Genomic DNA, 16,644 nt, shown 5'->3' with positions numbered 1-16,644 from the left:
AAAATACAGGTGTGCAGTATCAGCAGGGGTGGACAGGGATGCTTTGGAGGGGAAAGGAGATTTAAATCTCTTTACACTTCTGTAAGGCTCTTGCTTAATGGGTCTCCTCGGATCTGCAGCACCTCTTTAGCTGATGCAAGTCTGAGGACAGAAAGGGGGCAAGGAGGCTGCCCACAGAGGGGATAGGATCTAGCACACACCATTACTGCCAGACCCACCCCTCCTTCAGTATCCACACCCCCATTCTTGCCCAATTTTGCTCCTGTCCTGCCCCTGATTCGCCCTCCACCTCCTTTCTTTCCCATGACATCATGCAGGCAGCCAAAATACTGCTGCCAAATACTGAACACAGGGAGATATCTGGGGATAAGATTTCAGGAACATGTTGGAGTGGAGGTGGGGGCAAATGTGCTTCCCCTCCAATGTTTCTGGGCTGTGTCAGTGTTCATACTATTAGAATTGCACAATGTTTAAAAAGAATAAAGGGTAATTTAAATGATTCTTCCCCAAAATTACTTTAAGTTGCCCCTAGTTCTCTTTGATCATCCTACTAAACTCAGAAGGAGGGCCAAACTACGCATCACATCAAGTTTGTTGCTGACCGTTTGTTGCTGACCTTTGTATCCTGCTTTGCTTTCATTCCTTAAAACAGGATTTGGACTGCAGCACAGCCAAAGAGGAAATTTAACCCTTTGACCTTGAGAAAATTCTGAGCCAGGTTTCTTCCCCTCCTCATCTGCAACTACAGGTGCAACTTATTTATCCACGGATTTTTTTATCTGTCTCAACTTGAATATGATTTGTCTCAACTTGGATTTGTCTCAACTTGAATAGAGTGGGTGGAACTGAAAGTCACACACAGCTTTGCCTCCTTTGCACTGTGCCGGCTTCTCCATGACTTTCCTGGCAGCGAAAAACACTGCAAAAAGGCTCCGTCTGGCACAGGCAGGGAAATAGCCCTGGAAGAGGCTCCCCTTTCAGGAACAGTAACAGTCCTGAATCCCCTGAGGCAGCAAAGAGGCTAAAGAGGGGAAGAGGGGAAGGGAGGCTCCCCCAACCACTGTAGCCAGAACACATGCTGCAAGGTGGAGCATGCTCTCTCTCTCTCTCTCTCTCTCTCTCACACACACACACACAGGGGCAGGTGCAGTAGTAACAGACGGGATTGCTTTAAAAAAAACCCCTTCAGTGTTTCCCAATCCCCCCCCCTTCAGACTGATAATCACTGCCATTTAGCATTTTTTCACATGCTCAGGGGGAAGGGAGAGTTTGCTTGCCTTGGAGTGAAGCTATTCTAAGCACCTGGAGAGAGAATGCTTGATGGATTGTCAATGCTTGATGGAATGCTTGATGGATTGGCTGCCCTTTCTCGCATTAAAGAGGTTATGGTTAAACGACTGTTTTCCTTTAATTTAAAGGACCCTTCTAATCACTGAGATAAAACTGCAGGTGAAAAATCCATGGGTAATTAGGTGATATCTGTACAGTGAAAATGGCAAGATGTTATTGATCTGGGTCTGCATATTACCAATGCCACTTTTTCTGACCTATTACAACCAGCCAGCCATGCCACATGACCCACTGGCACCAGAGAGTTCCTCAGTGTATAAAATTAGTAGGAGAGGGAAGGTCTCCTAATGCTGTGACCAGAGACTTCAGCAAAATAAACTTTAAACTTCTTCATTAGCAGATTTTCTTGTCCTATCTGCATATTCTTATTTTGACATATATTTATAATTATAAATTATTATTTAAAATAAATTATAATTTAGAGTAAGTTATAATTTATTTAAATATTCCATGCCTATCCCTTCATGTAGGCTTCAATAGCTTTAAGACAAATGTACAAATACAGAAAAATTGAAGTAAAAAATATCCCAGATAAATATAAAAGGTATATTTGAGTGCCAACTTACTTATGTTTAAGTTCGACCTACAGAGCAATTCGATACATGTCTGCTCAGAAGTAAGTTCTATTCTATTAAACAGTTTCACTCCCAGGAAAGTGTGTATATAGGATTACAGCTTTAATGTAGCATGGTTACATACCGCTTTTTTCAGGGAGCTCTTGGGAAAGATGATGGCCTAGTTGCACTATCCCTGTACGACAAATTTCTTTCAAGGATCTTTTCAGATTACAAAAGAATCTTACAGCCAAATCCGAACCTGTCCTAGAGCAGTCAAGCTGTTAGGCCCGGCCCATATCCAGAGCAGGGTTGGGGCTGTTGGGGCTCAGCCCCGGGGCAAGGAGAATTCCTTCTCCGTACTCCAGGTAAGGCTGCAGCAGTCCCAATGGGGTTCCTTGGATCTGTACCACCTGAGAAGGTGGTGCAAATCCGAGCAGCCTGAAGCTGCTCCGGTTCATCTGGGACCAGGATTAGGATCCAGCCAAAGTGCCGGATCCTGTCCCTGCTCAACCCCCACGTGCCCACAGGCTGCCCTCCCTCACCCCAAAACCCACCCTCCTCAAGTCCCCGTGCTGGTCTTACTCAGCCGGTGCAGGCTTATCTTTGTGCAGGCCGAACAGGGCTTGGGCCAGTGTCCGGAGGCGGGCACACGTCCATGCACTTGCCTCCCTGCTTTCCCGGAAGCGCAAAAGTGCCTTGTGGCATTTTCGCAGCACTGTTCAGCTGGCACAAGGGACTTGCACTGGCCCATCTGCCAGTATGGATTGTGCCCTTAGATAAATTTCTCAGTCTACCTCCCACCAAGCCTGATACTTCTTCTTGGCTAAGGTCTTTAGTAAAAAATTTCAAAGGGAGCACCTAAGTGTTCCTGTTGATTACATCACTGATCCTGTAGTGAAAGTCTCAGAGCTGTGCTTTGCCCCATACTTCCCCTCAAATACACCCCTCTGCCCCAGGTCCGCTTATAGGCAATCCTGCTTTCAATTGCCCCTATGGGGCATCCACACAATGCAGCCCCCCAGGGTTCCATTGGATTGTCTTCTCCAGTATTTACACCCATGCTTCACTTATTAAGCATTACTAGAACATGATGCTATTTTTAAGTAAATGCAATGGAGGCAGAGAACAAAAAATGAAAATGAGAAAAAATAGTTACTTGGGATAAGTGCAGCAATGACAACTTTATTTTAAAGGTAAGACTAGTCTCTCTACAGTACATTTGAAACTCACACCTTGAAGGGTTAACACATAGGGACAATACATAATAATTTACTCTCTGAACACTGGAAAGTTTTTTAAAAAATGCTTATTGTAACAATGCTTATTGTTACTGTACCCTTCAAGCTCTTACAGCTGCCAGTGAGAGCTTAGAGCAGTGGCGCTGCTAGGGCGGTGTGGGCCACACCGGGTGACACGCACAGGGGGGAGTGATGCACACTGGGGGGTGACATGCTAAAATCACAGTGGTTAGGACTAATACTAACATGTTATATACCGTTGGATGCAGAATTTACAGTAGAACACAATGAAAAAGACTGGAGTGAAATAGCTCCTTTCTGTAAAAAGTTACGGTCAAAAAACTGGAAAACAAAAAATGCATGGAGCCCTATAGAGAGTGAAACTGAGCCATATCGCAAGGTTACTCATGAGTAGGCAAACTTGCCTTCGTCTGTCGGAAAGGGCAGGCTAGAGGAAAACAACAACACCAGAATGGTCCTGATTCATTGAATGCAGCCCCAAAAAAGAACACAAGAAAGAGGTTCCTTCCTCCAAGCTGGTGAACGTATTGAGCCCTATGGAAAGCGAAACTAAGCCACATGGTCATGTTTACTCACGAGTAAGCAAATGTGCCTTGGCTCCTGGTCAGGTCAGGCAAAGGGGAATGTGCGGCCATCAGAATGGTCCTGATCTGATGAATGTGGAGCTCAACAAATGCTCCAGAAGGCAGCCCCCCTCCCCACTAAAAAGGATAAATACAGAGGCTTCAGCTGATAAGGTTAACTTCTTTCTTTTTTAGACTTGCAAAGCCAGGTGGATCCTTACAGTGATATGGTTTAAACAGGTTAAATTGGGCACTGGGTAGGGCTGAAAACCCTACTGATTGGGGGTTGGCAGGCTATAGAGAAAATTCACTTGGTGAAACAGGGCTGGCTTCCCCTTATTTATTTGTTTTACTTTAATTATTTAGAGTTATTTATTTTAATTTGCTTGATGATATCACTTCAGGCCATGACATCACTTTTGGTGGGTCCTGGACAGATCATTATTCTAAAAAGTGGGTCTTGGTGCTAAAAGTTTGAGAACTGCTGCAATAAGGTGTTATTAAATTGACACCTGGGCGGGGGTGTGTGAAGAAAACCTCATAGAACCCTCCATTTTTCCAGATGTTTCTTGTAATACTTGGAAAAACCTCATTAAAAAATGGGATTTATGTTCAGCTTGCCTATGTAAATTGCTTTGAGTCTATGAGAAAGGTGGTACAGTATATAAATACGAGTACTATATATATATATATATATATATATATATATATATATATATATATATATATATATATATATATATTGTACAGTATATAAGTACAATAATAAATACATAAATGAATATTTATGTTTCTCTCGATACCGAGCTAAACAAACGCATCGGTAAAGCAGCTACCATGTTTTCCAGACTCACAAAGAGAGTCTGGTCCAACAAGAAGCTGATGGAACATACCAAGATCCAGGTCTACAGAGCTTGCGTCCTGAGTACTCTTCTGTACTGCAGCGAGTCATGGACTCTTTGCTCACAACAGGAGAGGAAACTGAATGCTTTCCACATGCGCTGCCTCCGACGCATTCTCGGCATCACCTGGCAGGACAAAGTTCCAAACAACACAGTCCTGGAACGTGCTGGAATCCCTAGCATGTATGCACTGCCTGCGTTGGCTCTGTCATGTCGTGAGAATGGATGATGGCCGGATCCCAAAGGATCTCCTCTATGGAGAACTCGTGCAAGGAAAGCGCCCTACAGGTAGACCACAGCTGCAATACAAGGACATCTGCAAGAGGGACCTGAAGGCCTTAGGAGTGGACCTCAACAAGTGGGAAATCCTAGCCTCTGAGCGGCCCGCTTGGAGGCAGGCTGTGCAGCATGGCCTTTCCCAGTTTGAAGAGATACTTGCCCAATAGATTGAGGCAAAGAGGCAAAGAAGGAAGGCCCATAGCCAGGGAGACAGACCAGGGACAGTCTGCACTTGCTCCCGGTGTGGAAGGGACTGTCACTCCTGAATTGGCCTTTTCAGCCACACTAGACGCTGTTCCAGAACCATCTTTCAGAGTGCGATACCATAGTCTTTCGACTGAAGGAGACTGAAGGTTGCCAACATGATGAAATGAATATTATTCTCTTGGATTCCTCCCTTTTTGCTTGCTGTAAATATGATCTTGAATGCATTTTTTTCAAATCTATTTGAAAAATGATTTTTCAATTTTTCAATCAATATGCTATTAATCTGTCTAATTCAGAATTGTTTTCAAATGTTGATTAGGGAAAAAATGTTCTGGAACTTGACTAGTTTACTCAAGCACTAAGGAAAACATCTTCCAGTTGCTACTTGAGGAGGAAGAGGATATATACAGAGACCCCTCTTGTTTAAATGGGAAATTTTGCTAAGCGTTGTCGAGCTTTCGTGAGGCGTTTGATTCTTTCCTTTAGAGTAATCCTCATACTGGAGGCATCATTTCGCTCCTGAAGAAGAACTGCAAACTGATCTTTATCTTGCAAGAGCTGCAGCATTGCATTCTGTAACTTCTCAACATAATCTTGGAGAACATATGACTGAATGATCAAAGGAATTTGGGTACTAAGTCGGTTTCCTGCACTCTGAAAAGAGAATACAAGGTTTGATTGTTTGTTTGTTTAGGAAGACTTGAAACAAAGGCAGACACAACCAGCATTATTTACTTATCATTACAAGTGATATCATGGATTCTTGACCACAAAAAGAAAGGTTGAGCTTCCAAATACACTATGGCAACGCCAAGAACAGCAGTAGAGTTGGTAGTGGTATCTTTAAACTTCTCAATCCACAGAAAGAATTTTACATAGCAAGTAAACAAAAGCAAGTCTATAGACTAACTCATAAGCCACAGATAATTATAAATTTCACAAATTTGTATAAATTATACCAACTCATTTCTTAGTATGATAATATTATATGTAATATTATATTATAATATGATAAACATATCAGTGCTATGAAAAAAGAAGTTTACAAATAGCTGCTGTCCATTCTGATATTTACCATTCCAACAAAGCATAAATACTTTTTTTAAACAAAAAGTCTGCCACTTTGTTTCTTATCACTCTTTTACTACATCATCTTCATAATAAAAGCTATAATTTTCCCCCCAAACCAGTCATATATAGTAGGGGGTTCTAAAGATGTACTATTTTGTGTGTGAGCTTGGAACATATATCCTTGCTATTGGCACTAACCCTTAATAAACCGAAACACAACATTTTTTGGAGGTATATGAGAGTACCATAGATACTCGCCTATAAGGCAATCTCACAGATAAGGTGAGAGCAGGTTTTCAGTCAAAAATCATGGAATGTTCCATGACCCTTGGATAAGTTGGGGTGGGTGGGTGGGTGTTAAGGTGCTCAGAGAAAGGTGCTTGTGAGCTGTACCTTGCCCTGGAGCCTGATTGAAAGGGAGTAAAGAATTTGAACCTTGCCACTTCTTTTAAAAGACATGAACGAGGTGCTTATGCAGTAATCTGTGCCATTTCCCCCTTCTGCGTAATAGAATAGCCCAGAGAGAGGGAGGAGAGAGAAAGCAAAGGGAATTTTTTTCCGATATGCAGTTGTACTCAGATTGTAGATGGCAGGGTGTAAGACCCAGCAGCAGCCTGCCTGCCTGCCAACACAGGTGCTGGCTTCTCCCCAAAAGAGGAAACTGTTAAAAGAGGCAAAGCATGGCCAGCTGGAGTGTGATATTGCTCAATACCCCTCAACTACCCTGATCTACTGAGTGACCCACAGATAGGACACGATGTTCTACACTTGATTTTTTGGTAAAAATTTCTTGCCTTATAGGTGAGTATCTATGGTATATCGTATGATATTCCTCATTCCAGAAGTCTATTACTATCAGGCTCTCCAAGAAAATGTGTAACATACCTGCTCTGGGTGTCCAACAACACCAACATACATTAGTTTGAATGTTGCTTATATGTTTTAAATGCATGGAAATAAAACACCAATGAAATTGAAGCTTATAAAGTATATGAGATAACTTGGCCAGAGCAATCTGAACCTTCAACTGAGAGGCCAGATAGTGGTGCTGAGCCTTTTTCCTTACTATGGAATTCATCTAGCAATCTGTACTAAGGAAGTCCTCCCTTCTTTGATGGCCCTTTGGATAGTTCTTGTTGATATTGAACAGCCTTGAGTCCGCCATAGCTCAAAAATAACATGAAGCTGGGCCATTAACGGGCATGAAAAGTGTGGTCCTAATGTAGACACTTGGGCATGCGTTCCTAAGGGTCTTGACTATCTCAAGCTCCTTCCTGGACTTTCAATTTTCCCATCATCCTTTTATGGACCACCAGTCTTCTCAAATTAGGTGCTGCCCAGCATAGATGGCCTGATAGAAGTACTGATTTGGTATTTTCCTGGATGGTGATGATGATTATCTAGTTTCTACCAGTGTTCAGATCTTATTTTTCTTTAAAAATACTGTGTAGATGGACAAAGGGGAGGGATAACAACCTCCTAAGGCAATTTAAATTCCAATTTTGGATAACAGGCATCCTACTATGATTATCCATTTTCCTACTATTAGCATTGTACAAGGTGTAATTTTGTGAAAGACTGATGAAGGGAAAACATATAGTAGAAACTTACACTGAAGTAGGCATTCAGGTGGTAACTCATTTCCTCCATGGAGCACTGCTTTGAAGCAACAAAAGCCGTAGGATTTCCTGGTTTCACTCTTGCACTCCTTAAATCTGCACTATAAATATTGTCCTGACAGTATACAACTCTTTCTAGTTTAAACTGAGTGTGGATCAGAGATTCAGCTGCTTCTTCTTGCTGCAGTTTTATATCTTCAATATTGCTCTGCAGGACAAAAGAAACTTTGTATTTTTGCTCCAGGGAGATTAACAGATATGATCCTAAATGCTAAGAAAAAGCACTAACAGCACAATCCTATACAGCCACATTGGACAAAGGAAAGGCAGGGTATAAATCTTTTAAATAAATTAGGCTGCAATCCTATCCTCACTTTCCTGGGAGTGTCCCATTGAACAAAATAGGACTTACTTCTGAGTAGACCTGCTTAGGATTGTGCTCTAAATGTCTACCCTACTCCGATGTATGTATGAGTTCAATGGGACATACTCAGTTCCTGTACACTCAGGTACATGTGAACAGGTTCATAGCCTAAAATTCAAATGTAAGTATATAAAGCTGCCATTTCAAGACAAGCCACTGGTCCATACAGCTCAATGATATCTTACTTCAATCGTTGGCAGCTCCTTAAGTGCTCAGCACACCCAGGGCTGGTCTCAGAGATGCCAGAGATTGAACTATGCCCTTCCTGTCCCCTAAACATTGATGATTATATAAAGCATGGGGTAAATAAGCTTTATAAAGCACTTTCACATACTGTAATGTGCAGGGATGTGCAGTGCAGGTGAGGCAGAACCACCAGACTAGTCTATGGAAGAGCACCGCAGCTGCCCTGCCTGCTTACATCTGCAGAAGCTCTCCTTACACCAGTTTTTTTCAGGTGTAAGGATAGTCTCCTCGGGTGTAAGCAGGCAGGGTAGCTGCGGTGCTTTTCCATGGATTACAATTGGGTGGTTCTGCCTCACCTGCCACACCCACACTGCACGTCCCTGATAATGTGTGGTCATCGTTTCTATGAAGGGACGTGCAATGAACCGACTCCACCATTGGCAAAAACAGTTAATAGCAAACACACTCCAAGGTAACTCACAGAAGAAACACGATCATAAGAAATGTTACAGTGGCACTGAATTATTTCCTGAAAAATATTTCCCCCACTTTTTAAAAGTTAGCTAGCATTGATTATCATAAATACCCCACCTCCATGAAGCCTACTATATTTCCACTGCATATATTACACGGGGAAGGGACAATCACACTTTGTGGTAGGTTCTTTTACTGTTTGGAAAATTCCTTATTTGTGCAATGACAAATTATATTACCACTTGCCTGGGCAGCTCTGAGAAGATAGTAAAAACTGCTGAAGTGTTGGCTGGCCTTTTCAGTAAATGTTTCCCTCACAACTTCTGGAAAACAGGAAAAAGAGAATCTTACAGAGAGAATTTAAAGGAGACCTGTGCTTATAGAAGTTGATCATAGGAAGAACTACATATCAGAAAATATGGGGTCTTGGTCTAAGGCAGTGATTCTCAAACTGATGGGTCACAACTCACCAGTTCATGTAAAGGAGAGACAGGGAAGCGATCCCCAGAATCGCGTCCATATGGGGGGCAAAGGGGGTTGCTTTTCACTCACGTTATTTAGGCAGGGCTGCAGCAGGCTGCAGGAGATGCAGGGAGCCCTTCGCAGCGCTCTCTGAGGCTTGGAACGTTTGGAAAAAGCAGGCGCAAAGCACTTCCATTTTGCAGGAGGTGCTTTGCGCCCGCTTTTAGTGAACGTTCAAGACTCGGGGAGCACTGCGAAGGGCTGCGCAGGGCTCCCCACACCTCCTGCAGCCTGCTGCAGCCCTGCCTACGTAACGTGAGTGAAAAGTACCCCCCCTGCCCCCATACGGATGTGATCCTGGGGGTTGCTTCGCTGCCCTAGCCCCTCCCCCGCAAGAACTTACTGAGGGAGTAAGTCTCCATTAAAGTTTGAGAACCACTGGTCTAAGGGCTTTGCTGACTGGGCATTCATGTCCCACAACTATTGGAATCTAGAGCAGTGTATCCCAAACTGTGGGTCGGGTCCCACCAGTGGGTCAATGAGCCAATTTTTGGTGGGTCATGAAAAGTTTTTGCAACATTAAAAAAAAAGCTTGCAAGCACATACAAGCAAGCACTCTTGCTTGGTTTGCAGAAGAAAATCCTTAGTAGGTATAAGGTAATCTTCATACCCCAAAGTAACATTTCACATTTTCCAATTTTCTCTAGTAATTGGCATGCTGTACTTTCAAACCAAGGGTCGAATAGCATTTATGATGCATGCTGGGGGGCCAGAAGTGATGTAATTAGAAAGGAAATGATGTCATTATATATGTCATTACTAAAAATAAGCACTTTTTCTCACTTAGGACCTTATTAGCTACAAATGACAGAAGAGAAAATATGCAAATCTTGATCATATTTCAACATATGGGAGAGCCCAATTTTCATGTGGGCTGCCCTTCCAGAAGTAACACCTCAGCACTGCTTAGCACTTAAAGCCTCAGGGCTAGATAAAAAGCTTCCACGGGCCGCATCCAGCCCCCGGGCCTTAAGTTTGACATCCCTGCTGTAGATCATGTGTGAACCCAGTTTCAGCCTTGTGTCTGGCCTGGAAGTTTCTGTATACTGTATATAATCTGTACAAGTGATACCCCTATATCTGCATATATGTTTTATTTGAAGCAAACAAATCCATTGTCTGAATGCATTATTTTTAATGCATTGGTTGATCCCCCTCCCCCCACTTCAAGCATTCAGAAGTGAGAATTCCAGACTAAGGGCGCAATCCTACCCTGTGCCGGAACAGGCAAGCCAGGAGGCTTGTGTTGTATCCAGTGCAGGATAGGGGCCGAAACCAGCTCAGCCAGAGGCAAGGGGAAACTCTTCCCCTTACTTCCAGGTAAGGCGGCCTTTCCCCTATGGGTCTTCTCAAACTTGCGCCACCTCTTGAGGTGGCACAGTCCAAGGAGAGTGGAGCGGCTTCAAGCCGCTCCGTTCTCCCCAGGAAACGGGGCTGGGATCCAGCATAACCTCTGGATCCCAGCCCTGCCTCCAGCTCCCCGCCCTCCCTCCCTTACCCAGAAACATCTCCTTCCCACCTCCTCCCCATCCCCTGCCTACCTCAGAGCCTTACATCAGCCCAGACAGGATGACGCAAGGCCCGCGGAGGAAACCGGCGCAGAGGCTTGCGTCGGCCTCCGCTGGCTGGTGCTTCTCTAACCACCAGCCTGGCTTCCTCCCAAGGAGGTGCAAAGGTGCCTTTTGGCACATTTGTGACCCTCCTGGGCTGGCGCAAGGAACTTGCACTGGCCTAAGTCAAGGGCTGGATTGTGCCCTAAATTAGATTAACTCATGAAAACACTTTACATCAGTGGTTCTCGAACCTTTCCAGCTTGTGCCTCCCCTGATCCTTGTAGCCACTGGCCACAGCTCCCCATTACAACACCTCACCTCAGTTACCCCCAAAATGGGGGTGAAGGTGTTATAATTATACACTAGAAACAAGGCTGCCAGCACTCTGAGGCTGCAATCCTAACCACACTTACCTGAGAGTAAGCCCCATTGAACAAAATAGGACTTACTTCTGAGTAGACCTGGTTAGGATTGTGCCCTGAGTTTGTTAGCAGCACACCTGGAGGGTTTTGGAAAGGGAGGGGGAAAGTGATGAATTTGCAGGAGGGGAAGACTTTGTTTTGTGTGTATCTGCTAATTGCAAACTGATGCAAACGGAAACCTAGAGAATCCTAGGTTTGGCTGGAATCCTAACCCATTGAACACAATAGGACTTACTTCTGAGTAGACCTAGCTAGGATTGTGCCTTTTGTCTTACAATAGCAGCCAACAGAGTACCATCCCCCCCAATAAGGAGGCAGCAGGAAAAAGGGATGGCTGAAAAATAGGAATTTTTTTATTTTTAATCAATTTTTGGAGACAAAGCTATCAAGGGTTTTTTTTTTTCTTTTTGAAGGGGGAGGAAAAAGAGAAAGGTGAGAATCCTGGGTTAAGCTGACACAGACCCCAAGCCTATGTAGGTCTACTCAGAAGTAAGCCCCATTTGAGTCAATGGGGCTTACTCCCAGGAAAGTGTGGAAAGGATTGCAGCCACACAGAGCAAGATTACAACTCACCCCAAAGTAGATGGGGGCTGCTCACACACACACACCCAACATGCAGATGCCACCCCTGTTCCCCCAGGCAAGATGGAGGGATGCAGGCTGGGGCATTTGGACACCCCCCCCCCACTAGGAGCAGGCTGGTTCCTTCCTTCCCCAGCAGCCTTGACCAATCCCAGGATGCCCAGGGTGAGGGGCACACTGGGAAATGTAGTCCTTGGGGCGAGGCTGCACACGGGGAGAGCTCCATGATGAGATGAGGCACCTCTGCCTGCCCAGCCAGCCTTCTCTCCCACCTTCCCCCAACATGTTTCACACGCCTTCCCAGCCTCATGATGCCCCACCCACCTCGTTAACAGCTGCAGAAAAGCAGCAAGTCAGCAGGCAGCACGTGCAGCTGAGCAGAGCAGCCTCTCTCCCTGAGATGCCTGGCGACGCCCCTGGAGGCTAGCCATGCCTCACTAGGGTGGCGGGATGCACAGATTGAATACCTTAGCTTTACATAAATCAGGTTTTATGAATAGGATCCAAATTCTTTGCTATAAAACTTACCTGCTACATCCTTCAGCATCTCTAAAGCAGGGGATTTTAGCAACAAAATGTGTTGTTTTACAATGGCCTCAAAGGTTTTGTAATTGATAAATCCTGGGAGTTCTTTACCACGATATTTATTTTCAAAGTTCTGAACTTCATCTTTCATAATATCTCTTACTGCAACAGTAAAACATTGTATTAACTGATTGTATCATTCACTCTGTGGTTCCCTTGCTTCCAACCAAAAAAAGTCCATTATGATGGTACCTATTAAGAAATGTAGAGCCGTAGATCCAGGGACAGCAGTCACTTCTAGATAGCACTATACCCTCTTTTCTGATTGTATAAGTTGCAAATTAGAAATTGTAAGGGAATGTTTAGGACAGAATTCAGACTACTGTAGAAGCTCCCCTTCCAAGGCAAGTACAAGCGGGTCCCTGTATCCACAAATTCGGAATCCACAGATTCAGTTATCTGTGGATCTGCTGATTCACCCTCCTCCCATGCACTCATTGCATTACCTTTGTTTTACTGTAGAAGCAATTGCAGCACTAAAGCTTCTTGTTTAACTGTCTTGCTTAACTGAAGAGTAGAACATGCAGGCAACTAGCCTGCTTGCTAGAGGGTGTCTTACAAGAAGCAGGAGTTCCAGTTTCCTGTAAGCCTTTCTGTAGCGTGCAGACTAGTTGCCTGCATGTTTGGCACTTCAGTTAAGACTGTTCAACAAGAAGCACCTGCGCCGCAAGCACTTCTACAATAAAACAAAAGTAATGGGCACATGCTATTCATACAGGTGTTCCCCCAATATCAGTGATTTCTATATCAGCGGAGTCCCCCTGGAAAGGAACCCCTGAGGATATGGGGGCCTGCCAGTAATTGGGGACTGCATGATCCAGAATGGTAGGGCAAAGGGTTAAAGCCACCTCCCCCCACCATGTTTATGATCTGGGGGGGAATCTTTGCTATTCATAGTTAAACCATTTCTGCCTAACACTGCATATATTCAACAGGGATCAAATGTGTACCCTGTGGGCTGGGCAGAAATGGGTTAAGAAAAAACAAGTATGAAAACATGAAATAAAAGTACAAAAATAAGTTAGTTTGACTCTGATTGAAACTAAAGAGAAAAACGAAGGTCTTGAAACTAGATTTACCATCCAGTGCATTTGTATTAACCTCCTCTTGCCAATTATTAAAGTATTGTCTCAGAATTGTGAATAATCTTGGTTTTCTCTTATCTATCAAAACCTCTTCTCCTTCAACTATGTTTATGAGGTCTTGATTAAAATGTTTGATTTTCTGTAGAGACAAAAGTGACATCGTTAAAGAAACAACAACAGGTTTGTCCAGCTAAAGCATGCATAGTTTGCAAACAACAAAATATGAGCCATTATGCAGGTGATCTAGGTTTGCCACCATTATGTGTGAATGTCACCTTGTAAGAGAACAAGGTGCGAGTGAGTATAAGTCATTGATGGACCACAAGGATTACAATGACTAGGTCATATTGAAATAAGCCAAACCATCTTAAAGTGGTTTGCTAATGCTACTTTTTAACAGGTAGCCAGTCCCTGTATTCACATTGGCACACACATCGGCATCCTTCAGTCTCGGGAGACTATGGTATAGCACTCTGAAAAGTGGTTCTGGAACAGCGTCTAGTGTGGCTAGACCAAGAGGCCAATTCGGGAGTGACAATCCCTTCCACACTGGGAGCAAATGTAGTCTGTCCCTGGTGTGTCTCCCTGGCTGTGGGCCTTCCTTCTTTGCCTCTTTGCCTCAGTCTGTTGGGCAAGTGCCTCTTCAAACTGGGAGAGGCCATGCTGCACAGCCTGCCTCCAAGCGGGGCGCTCAGAGGCCAAGGTTTCCCATCTGTTGAGGTCCATTCCTAAGGCCTTCAGATCCCTCTTGCAGATGTCCTTGTATTGCAGCTGTGGTCTACCTGTAGGGCGCTTTCCCTGCACGAGTTCTCCACAGAGGAGATCCTTTGGGATCCGGCCATCACCCATTCTCACGACATGACCAAGCCAATGCAGGCGTTTCTGTTTCAGCAGTGCCTACATGCTAGGGATTCCAGCTCTTTCCAGGACTGTGTTGTTTGGAACTTTATCCTGCCAGGTGATACAGAGGATGCGTCGGACGTAGTCCCTCTATTACGCAGGTGGCATCATTCAAATGAGGAAACTAGATGTAGCGGCTAAGGGCTGAACTGCAAATCATGACTTCTACCATGAATGCATTAGATGGCCTTTGGCAAGCTGCTTTCTCTCAGTCTCAACTCCCCAGCTGTAATATGAGGACAACAGCACCTACCTTACAGGGCTGTGGTTAGAATGACAAGAAGGTGGTACAAGGATGTGTACCTTGTGACACATGTCTATGCTGTGACAAGGATGACAAGTGGAGCACTTTTTGAATACTCAAAAAGTAAATCATATTCATAATTGGTATAGGATGAAAAGATTTGTCAATATTGGCAGTGAGTGTCTTTCTATCAGTTCCATAATTTGCATAACCTTTAACTCTCTTGTCACTCTCTTGAGCTGGACTCACTATGCAAAAAGAAGAGAAACATCTGGAACAGGGAGAACAGGATGGGGATTACATTTATTTATTTGAAGGAAATATATCAAGCCTTTGGACTGAATAGTCCCCAGAGTTGGGCGCAGAGGGGATTTTGCACTTCGCAGCCTTTTCCTACAATAAAAATAAGAACTGAGAACTATTTATTAAAGTTTTGCTCCAGCCTTAAATGTAATAACCTCCCTAACAGCTTATGGAATGTAGTGAATTGATTGATGTTTATCCCACCTTTCCTGTTAAACATAGACCTAAGGCAATTAACTATAAGCATATTGAAACTGCTAAATCAACTGGGGGTTTTTGCTGCTTATTTGGGCCTCAGAGAAGTATTCCAGTCCCTGGGATTAATGCCACTAGAGCTATTATGGTTCAGGGGGAAGGGCCTCTCACCCTGGCAACTTAAGCTTCACTCAGCTGCTATCTCAGTCACTCACAAGCAAATAATGCACAGGAGGAGAATGGCGATTACAGTACAGGTTTGGTTTGGTATCTGCAGAGGAACTGTTCCCAGATCCCCCGCAGATTTAAAAAAAACACAAATAAAACAATCTGTGGTTAGGCACCCCTTAAAGCCTCCAAAGGTGACTAGAGTTGTGCTCCAATTGCCTCCAGACTCTGTTCTGAGGCCCATGGTGGCCAGCCTCAGAAGGCCTTCTAAGACCTCTGGGAGGCCTTAGGTGACCTAAGGTTTTGAATCAAAACTGGAAGTGACATTTAAAGGCCTTATAAGGCCTTTGGAGGGCTAGAGAAGCCCTCCCAGGCCCTCCAAAGATCTTATAAGCCTTAAAACGTCACTTCCAGTTTTGTCACAAAATCAGACATGACCTTCTAAAGTAGTTTTCAACCTTTTTCATCTTATGGCACACTGACAAGGTACTAAAATTGTCAAGGCACAGTATCAGTTTTTTTTGACAATTGACAAGGCACACCATGCTATTGGTGAGAGGCTCAAGTTCCCCAATGGCCCTACTAATAAATGACTCTTCCCCAAACTCCCACAGCACACCTGTAGTCCATCTGCGGCACACCAGTGTGCCATGGCACAGTGGTTGATAATAGCTGTTCTAAGGCCTCCCAGGGTTTTTAGAAGGCATTCTGAGGCTCGCAGAGGCTTCCACAGGCCTCAGAGAGACTCATGGAGAGCACAGCTCCAGTTGCCTTCAGAAGCTTCAGGTTGGGCAGAATCTGGCTCAACGTGGGTCTGGATGACCCATGTTGAGCCAGATTCACAGATACAAAATCCATGGATAAGTAGGCTCAACCTGTATTTTCTCTAGCCTTTGGTATTCCTACTTGGGCTTCCTCTTACTCCTTAATCAGGCCACAGAGAAATAACCTAGCTCTTGGGGATAATGCTCCTTAAGTAGATATGTAATATTTGTCACATAATATGTAATGTCCGTCTACCTACTTACACTGAAAGAAACTGTTCTCTCCTTTAATCTTCCCCACCAAGCCCAAACGTGTTGTCATGACATTGAGAAGTACTATGCTCGTTGACTGGGCAGCCAGACCTCTCCGTCGATAAAGAGGTGGGATGTAGTGCTCAGGTGGTGGAGGTTCATGGGCAGATCAGGGCGG

General features: G+C 44.2%; 1 protein-coding gene across 2 annotated transcripts in view; it reads right to left on the bottom strand.

Moving 5' to 3' along the window:
- Positions 1 to 4,462: 4,462 nt before the first annotated feature.
- The window catches only part of LOC136645697 (interferon-induced GTP-binding protein Mx1-like), a 29,685-nt gene continuing 17,503 nt past the window's right edge, over positions 4,463 to 16,644 (bottom strand). For both annotated transcript variants that reach the window (XM_066622069.1, XM_066622070.1), the window contains exons 10-14: positions 13,635 to 13,779; positions 12,499 to 12,657; positions 9,138 to 9,214; positions 7,800 to 8,015; positions 4,463 to 5,771 (exon numbers count right to left, since the gene is read on the bottom strand). In XM_066622069.1, coding sequence (XP_066478166.1) covers positions 5,541 to 5,771; positions 7,800 to 8,015; positions 9,138 to 9,214; positions 12,499 to 12,657; positions 13,635 to 13,779 — 828 coding nt within the window. In that variant the 3' untranslated portion in view covers positions 4,463 to 5,540. The remainder of the gene's footprint in view (positions 5,772 to 7,799; positions 8,016 to 9,137; positions 9,215 to 12,498; positions 12,658 to 13,634; positions 13,780 to 16,644) is intronic.

This window comes from Tiliqua scincoides, chromosome 3, assembly GCF_035046505.1.
Source record: "Tiliqua scincoides isolate rTilSci1 chromosome 3, rTilSci1.hap2, whole genome shotgun sequence".
NCBI lineage: Eukaryota > Metazoa > Chordata > Lepidosauria > Squamata > Scincidae > Tiliqua > Tiliqua scincoides.
The sequence above is the reverse complement of the archived record's forward strand: the minus strand, read 5'-3'. Positions and strand labels throughout refer to the sequence as shown.